Source organism: Aplidium turbinatum, chromosome 9 (genome assembly GCF_918807975.1).
Source record: "Aplidium turbinatum chromosome 9, kaAplTurb1.1, whole genome shotgun sequence".
Lineage (NCBI taxonomy): Eukaryota > Metazoa > Chordata > Ascidiacea > Aplousobranchia > Polyclinidae > Aplidium > Aplidium turbinatum.
Window position 1 is genome coordinate 13,478,364 of NC_137480.1, and position 9,055 is coordinate 13,487,418.

General features: G+C 35.3%; 1 protein-coding gene across 1 annotated transcript; it reads right to left on the bottom strand.

Moving 5' to 3' along the window:
- Window positions 1-1,179: 1,179 nt before the first annotated feature.
- LOC145777665 (thioredoxin domain-containing protein 15-like) lies at window positions 1,180-8,622 on the bottom strand. The gene is made up of 2 exons (XM_082589097.1): window positions 8,179-8,622; window positions 1,180-1,650 (listed from the first exon to the last, which is right to left on the bottom strand). Exons 1-2 carry the CDS (start codon window positions 8,559-8,561, stop codon window positions 1,329-1,331), a joined length of 705 nt encoding a protein of 234 aa, XP_082445223.1. The 5' UTR covers window positions 8,562-8,622; the 3' UTR covers window positions 1,180-1,328.
- Between the last annotated feature and the right edge of the window lie 433 nt (window positions 8,623-9,055).

The following is a 9,055-nucleotide window of genomic DNA, read 5'->3' on the forward strand; positions in this document are numbered from 1 at the left end:
AACTTGCTACCATAAAACGATTTTCAATAAAATTTTGCCCCATTGCGGTCTGATCAGCATTCCGCGCGTACTTTTGTCAGAGCTTTCAAAACCAGAATGGGCCTGAGCAGCGAAGCGTGCGACTGTACAGTCTACGTACCGTAATAAAAGACGAGCAATCAGCTAATCACGCAACAGTTGTTACTGCCGGCGATTTAACTGTAGGCTATGTATGTATATTGTACATCAAAACATCAGACTTCAACGTCAAAACATCAGACAGTTTGCTCAAAACCTCAGATCTGATGTTAAAACATCAGATGTTGTAACGTGGCTTTTGTTATTGCTGTCTTTTGTGACGTATTCTCGAGCTGTGTTTGCACTTTCTGGTCATTTTGAAAAAAAAATGAAAATAAATGAAACATTGGACTTTGGGCCTTGCCAGCGCCATTGAAAACAAATTTTTTTCGGTAATTTTTTTTGAAATGTATTCTTGAATGTTCAGTTTACGCATTTTAATGCTTAATTCCCGTTTGAAAAATTTCATTTAGTATGCCTTTAAAGGTATCAAAAAATGTGTCGATATAGGTAAACTGACGAATTAGCCAAAGTCGATATTAGTGAACTCAAATGTACGGAAAAGATAGGAATTTCACTGAGACCAACGAAAAGCTGTCGATATAAGCGAATTCTACTGTAGTATGATTATGATAGAAGCTTTTCTCAACGTAACTATAGACAATTCGAGCCTAGACTACAGGTAGATAACATAACCTAACTATGGGGAGAAGTGGGGCAAAACTGATCAATTTTCCAAATTCTTGCGTAACTTTCGCTATATGCATGATACGAACATTGTTTAAAGTGACAATCATTACACTCCAAGTCTAGTATCTTCACATACCATATTTTTGGTTTCTACATGAACATGACTAATCTCATAGCACGATTTCAAATTAATTTCATAGCGCGATTTCGTTCCGCTTTGCCCCACCATTTGGGGCAATGTATTCTTTGAATATGCTCTGCGTAACATTTGTTAACTGTCTTCTGTGGCTAAGTGTACCAGCTGCACTACAACACTTTTAGCAATTTAAAAAAGAACAGCATGTTTGATTGTTCGCACTACAAACTAATGCCCAGGTAGGCTAGTGAGAATAAGGCAATCGCTGGAGTCTTCGTATTCCCTTCTTTAGATATCCCTGGGTAGAAAACACACAATTCACGTGATCATTTCACGTAGAGCAAGCTGACTACCAGTCTCCATAAATTATGAGCGATCCACATTTATATACGATTCACAATAAAACAACGCACAGGTTTAATGAAAGTGACAAACAAAATAAAATTTAACGCTTACATTTTAAACAAAATACAAAAACAAGAAATACGAAAGAAAAATAAAGCAAGTAGTCAGTGCCACCTTTATATTCCACAGGTACTGGTCCCAGATAGTCTTGCTTCAGCACTGAATATCGATTAGCAGAGCAGTAGTCTTTATCAAGAGTAGAATTATCGTATACGCAACTATTGTCTTGCATATCATCGAGATCCATAAAATTGCCGAGAAACTTAATCAAACTATTTAAATCCGTTTTTGAGCCATTGTATCGACCGACCGGTCTCCCTCCATTGAACACGATCACGTTTGGCACCGATGCTGTCCCAGACCTGTAACTAAAGTATGTTGAGCAAAGGTTTTCCGACCTTAGTGCAAGACTGCCGGTCACGCTTTCTGGTGATATTTTGTGTCATCGCAGCCACGACAGAAAATCTTACTTTGTATAACTCAGAAATGAAGCAAATATATGTAGTGCCGATTAGACAGGCCTGTTCGAACGTTCGCCATTTATTGCAAGAGGCTATCTATAAAAACATCCTTATAAAATTGCAAAAAAAATAACCCCTTTCCCCGTGTCCGCAACAAAATCTATGCACTGTGTCATAGAAAATTTTGAAATTTGCAACTCCCTTCCCCCTTGACTGCGAACGTTTTATGGACAGCTCCCAATCCAAAAAAAAAATGTTCAAATGGAACTTTTTGAAGAAATACGACTATTTCTTTTACTTGATAGGTGAATATTTTATGAAAGAATGTCAAGAAATATATGAAAGAAATATCCTCCAAAATGGTTTAAGCTTGTCGGCTGTGGAGGCTGGATGAAAGCTGGCCCTACTTTTGAGTGTAGATCACTATCGCGAAAAACAAGCTGAGAGAACATTCGTGTCAGAAGATCTTGTTAATCTAGACACCATTAATTAAATTTCTTTTAAGCAATGTAAGATTAGTCAAGACACTAGCATTGTTCGAAGGACCTGTTGGTTGAAACAAAATGTTCCTCTGTGTCAGAAAAAAGGTTCAACATAAATCTGTATGAAACAGGATCCATGTCTAACCTACAGAATGACTGAGAACCAACTGGAGTCGTCACAAGATATGATGCAGTAGGAAGATGGACATGTGAGAGAGGGCGTCTTCAAAAATTAGAAAGGAAGTCTCTGTTGCTCCTAAGTCTCTGATACATTATTATTAGCTCACTTCAATGCCTAAAATGAATTTAGTCTTTCAGAGGACAGTAGCATGGACAAAATAGCAGCTATGCTAAAGACGGCCAATGGTTTAAACCAGTGGTTCTCAACCGGGGGTGCGCGAAAGTTTCCAAGTTTTCATAATGATTAGTAATTTACGAAATTTAAAATTGTTTGTGCTTTGTTTATGTATTAGCCTGCAGTGATACTCACACTATAAGTCGCAACGCACTGGTGCGTCGTTTGAAATTGCAAAGGATGGGTTTCTTAACTAAAAATATCATATAAATGACTTAAACCTTTTAATAAGGCTATGTTGGCTATCTTCAACTTCATTGTTTTCAGACAGCAGGTTGTTGATCAATAATGATTATATAACTTAAAAATGCAACGTTAGTCAGCAGTCTATCATCACTCACAGTTTTGCAATGACTGCGATTATAACGAATTAATATTGATTGCAAATGACTAAAGGGAGAAAATCTTTGTAACGGTCGCAAGTATTCTATTAACTTTTGATAAAATTTATAGAAAAACATCAAATGAGCATATAAATTACTGATGTTGATCCTGTGTGCCAACATAGTCATATAGCTAGTAAGTCATAACATAATTTCGTCAGTCTCATCAATCGTCAAGTGTGTTGCGAATTCAGCAAATTCTTCTAAGTGCTTGCTTCGAAACTTATGTAACATATGATTTCATAAGAAGACGCGATATTATTATTGTAACTGTCTCCGCCGCCAGTGTAGCCAAATCCTTTGGCATCCGCTGGCTTCGATCAGTCTTTCAACAAGGTTGATAGGATCTCCATTCTGTTTTGTCCTTTGCGATGTTTTGCAATCGATGGAGATGTGGTATGCTGAGCAGGGATATGCAGACGCGATATACAGTGCCAAAATTTCAAATAAAATTTCTAGGGGTCCGCGACCGCTTCGAAGGCACCAAAAGGGGTCCACCAAAACAAAAAGGTTGAGAACCAGGTTTAAACCTTTCAAAAGTGAAATAATTCGTAACAAAATTTACTATTGAAAACAATGACACCGCACAAAGTTTGCATGTTACATTAATCAGCTGTTACCTTCCACAATGACCTACTGATATGTTCATGGATTTGGGCAGCTGTCTAAACATTTAGTGTAGTGCTTTTCAACCCGTGGGATGTTACACACTTGTGTGGATGAAAAATATTGTAATGCGGATGACAAACGTGGTGCGGATGAGGCGGATGAAAACCGTCCGTGCAATATTTCAAATAAGGTATATAAACTATATATATTAAAAGAAATAGCCATGTGTCTGATCCATCATGCCAATGCAGTTTTTACTCTTTTAATGTGCTTCATTATATATATTGTTGCCAGTCCCGCAGTTTTCTCGTGGAATTGGGCTAGTTTTGATGTAAAATCGCGAGAAAAATTCAGCAGTCGCGGATTTCCGGGTTAGTTTTGCTTTTTGGCAGCGGTTTTATAATTTAAAAGTGTGCTACTTGTTCAAGTTCACACTACAAAAGAGCGTTTGGCTGTTTTGTAACACGTTTACGAGGCTAATGGTTTAATCGCGAGAAAAACACACGAAATTTTAGACCGGGGCTCTTGATAGATTTTCAAAAGACCAAGTGATCTAAGCGCTTAAAGTTTTAGTGCAAAATTCCACTGACTACTTGGCTCAAAAAGGATATAGTGCACTAGAAGTTAGTAACTGGTCTGAAATTTTCAGTAATCATTGATATACTTATAATATATGGTGGAAAATTATTCCTACAAATTCTCTAACAGAAGCCGTCGCTAGATTTAAGAAATCACCGAATCGGTTTTCTCCGAAAGACTGTCTCCAAATTGGCAATTTTCAAAATCGAATTCTCTGAAACGGACAATTTCGGAAAAACACTGATTAAGGGAAAGACTTCAAGATTAAGAAAGATAAACAAATGGAGTTAAATATCGTTAACACTTCTTTACATTTGATTGCAACTGCTACTTGTTTTATTTTTCAATATGCAGTAATGCAACTTTAGATCAGTAGTTCTCGACTTTTTTGTCGTCAAGGACCCCTTTTGGTAACTTCGAAGCAGTCGCAGACCCTCAAATTTATCTGAAATTTTAGTATATTGCGTCTCCTAATGGAAACCAATAATGCGTTTCGAAGCAACACACTTAGAAGAATTTGTAGAACTAGCGACGCACTTATGACGATTGATGGCATTAACGAAGTTATGTTATGGGCAGTATGTTGGAACACAGGATTAAAAATTAGCAATCTACCGTATATGCTGATTTGGTGTTTTTCTATAAATTTTATCGAAAACTAATACAGTACCGTACAACGTTTGCGATCTTTTGCGAACGTCACGATTGCGTCACAATCTATGTTACAATACGCGGACAAATAGCTGGGCAATAATTTCGTGAACAATCACAATCATGGCAAAACTGCAAGTGCTAATAGGCCAGGGTTGTCGGTATTTTACCCGACCCAAAAAAACCCGGGTGGGTTTTTTTAAAAAACCCACTTAAAAAAACCTAAAAAAAAACATAAAAAAAACCAAAGCATCATATTTGTCCAATTTTTATTAGAAAATCGAAAAAATGAGCGAAAACACAACAAGGCACTTAAAACAAACTTCAAATTAGGACTTAAAGATGTGATTTTGAAGTAAATTTCCAAGGATAAAGTGAAAACGCAGTGGATATTTCTGTACAGTACACAAAAATCAAGTAATGCCACTTTACAGTACACTAAAACTCATTATGCAAGAAGGCCTCATAGCTGAACAGCCCTAGTGCATTATTTTATTGAGTTATGCCAGCATGTACTGTGAGTGAGCAGTCTGAGCACTTCATTGATAAAAAGCAGTTTTGAGGTGAAATAAGCATGAATCTACCTTTTTTGCATGTTTTTTTTTTAAAAACCCAATAAAACCCCAAAAAAAACGGTTTTTTTTTAAAAAAAACGGGCGGGTTGGGCTTTTATAAAAAAACCCGGGTTTTTCTCAACCCTGTAATAGGCTGCATGACTAACGTTTGCATTCTAAATTAAGCATCGATCAACAATCTGCTGTCTAAATAGAACTAAGTTGAAGATACAAAGCCTTATAAAAAGATTGAACTTTTTTATATGAATTCTGTTCAGTTAGGAAATATAACCTTTGTGGAACGCTTTTTAAAATTTCAAACGAAGCACAAGGGCGTCGCGACGCACAGTTTGAGAATCACTGTAGGCTGAATGCACAAATTAAACATTAACAATTTTTAAATGTTGAGTCATTCCATTATAATTCAACAAATTTTAAAGAAATTTTACACTACCACCTCTTCGATTTTCTTCATTTTTACATATTTAGTACATATTTTAGAATAATATTCATAACTGTTGGAATTTTTTTGATACCTTGTATCGTTTTCAAGTTATCGCGATTTAAAATTTCACATTTTTGCCACTAGTGGCGCCATTGTGCGTGGGAACATTTTGGGAACATGCTCTAAAGTCACCATTTCTTGTCCAATTATGATGAACAAAGTGTCTATTCCCATGTTCTCATGGGTGAGGAATTCAATGATGCTATTAAAATATCAAAAAAACAATTGCTTGATATGAAAATCTTCATGTTAATTTTAAAAAGTTCCTCAAACTTTAAGGCCCCCCCACTCCCCCATGATTGCATAATTTTTTTTTGATTGGCTCCATTTTGTAAAGTGATTGTTTAGTTACCAAGAAACGGAAAATCTTTCACTGAACTTTTCTCTAAGTGCTTTTATCACATTAACTGTTAGCATACCCATTGCAAGCTAATAATTGTATTTAAGCTATTGTGAAGTTAAGGATAACGATTATGACTTCAGAGCAGAGCCATTATGACTTCACAAAGTCATAAAAAGGATGTGGTTAACCTCAATTTAAAATAAACAGTATCACCCCACATCATAAAAATCAATTTATTAAAATATAGAGCTTTTGCCACACAAGTTTGGCTTCTTCAGTATAATCTTATTCAAATAGAAACTATTGAAAATATTCAAATATAATTCTATTTGAATAAGATTGAAGCGATTGAAAATATTCAAATATAATTCTATTTGAATAAGATTATACTGAAGAGCAAAAGCTCTATATTTTAATAAATTGATTTTTATGATGTTGTGTGATATTGTTTATTTTAAATTGAGGTTAACCACATCATTTCTATGTCTTTGTGAAGTCATAATGGCTCTGAAGTCATAATTGTTATCCTTAACTTCACAATAGCTTAAATACAATCATTAGCTTTCAATGGGTATGCTAACAGTCAATGTGATAAAAGCACTTAGAGAAAAGTTCAGTGAAAGATTTTCCGTTTCTTGGTAACTAAACAATCACTTTACAAAATGGAGCCAATCAAAAAAAAATTATGCAATCATGGGGGAGTGGGGGGGCCTTAAAGTTTGAGGAACTATTTAAAATTAACATGAAGATTTTCATATCAAGCAATTGTTTTTTTGATATTTTAATAGCATAATTGAATTCCTCACCCATGAGAACATGGGAATAGACACTTTGTTCATCATAATTGGACAAGAAATGGTGACTTTAGAGCATTTTCCCAAAATGTTCCCACGCACAATGGCGCCACTAGTGGCAAAAATGTGAAATTTTAAATCGCAATAACTTGAAAACGACACAAGGTATCAAAAAAATTCCAACAGTTATGAATATTATTCTAAAATATGTACTAAATATGTAAAAATGAAGAAAATCTAAGAGGTGGTAGTGTTCACCATTTGTTGAATTATAATGGAATGACTCTGTTGCGATTTACCATTCACTAATCATGCTGCAAATTCGGAAACTTTCACGAACCCCTTGGGGGTCCGCAAACACCAGGTTGAGAACCGCTGCTTTGGATAGATGATTGAATGTTATGTTCTATTGCCCTGTTAGTTGAGATTAGCAGCATACAGGACAAATGATTCTTATGCATTGTGTAAACATGCTTTGAAGTATATGACTTTTTTTTAAAGGAATGTTCTGACGTGGGAAGTTTTTTCTCTGAAATAAATCTCTTAGTCGGCTCCGCTATAAACTACTGATGGAAATGTGGAAATGCAACTACCGTATCGGTGGTAACATTAAAGATTTCAGTAGATAGGGTATCACATGCCTCGGCCTCGCAAAGAAAATCCTTCAGCCACCAAGCTAGATTTGAAAAAAATGTTGGATCTGTGTCTCAGCAGTGGGGGTGTATGTTACAGTATTCGACAACTGTATAATATGTTACAGTATTCAAACAATACAGTGACCTGCCAATAATGTCCCAAAATTTCTATGGCTGCAATGACAAGTAAATTACCATTCAATGCAATAATCCAAATTTCACACAGGAGTTGTCTTAACACTCTTCATACAAGAAAACAAGCATTCACTATAAGGTACGTACTACAGTATTACAATCTGTAAATAGCATTAATTTTTGGTAACTTTTAATTAAATTGAGAAGAACAGCACGAAGCGTTTTTCTGTGTTCTGTTTTCCTGTTAAAAAGCAGCAGTTTAAATTTGCATTGTTTTAAACAAAACAAAGTGTGAAACAGAAACAAACAGCATATATTGGCCGATATAATTCCATTGTTCCTTTTTAACAAATCTTTTTAATAGAGACAAAATAAAATAAATTGAACATTGATGCAGTACTTACTTTAAAGGGCTTGAAGTAAATCCAGCAAACTGAGATACAACATCAACAGCAATGATTGGAATACCAGAAAAGATGCGTCCTACTGCATTGTATGAAGAAGCCATTTGCATTGAAAATGGGCACCACACAGCATAAAATAATACAATGGAGCACATTCCAGCTGAATGCGAGGACAGATGTGCTAAAAGCTGTGTTGCATTCATAAGAACAACAGATGTATAGTCAGTAGCATTAAACTTTCCCATGTCATGGCAATGGAAAGAACTGTTAGTGGTGTCATGTCCTTTTTGTGCTAATGGCAGTAAATCTTCAGCAGGACAAAGTCCATAGTTTAACAAAGGAATATTCTGCTCATTCAAACAAGTGTTACTGCTGTTAAACATTTCAACAATTAAGATAAAGCAAAATTAATACAAAAGATTGTTGTAAAACTCAATTGTTTCAGCATCCTGTATTGAAAATGAAAAATTCATAATGAAAACAAATTTAAAATACACAAGACACAAAATTCTTTGTAAATCACATTAGGCAAGCCAATATGATAGTTAAAAATTGGAACAGTGATAAGAAAAGCATGAAAAAAATGCTTTTTATATATATATGACAATAATTACACATATATACATTGAACTATAATTATGTATATTTATGCACTATACTCGAAATATAGTTTCATCATTGCTATCTTACTTATCACTAGCTATAGCCTAGGCTCGGAATGGCCCGATTCGGTGAGTCCAATTCGGTGAGTCCGATTTGGTGAGTTCCCTATTCGGTGAGAGCCTTTTTCGGTGAGAGCCCTATTCGGTGAGTTTTTTTTAAAATTATTGCGCGCCGTAGCCTAATTATCATTGCCGTTATAGGGTTAGGGTTTAGG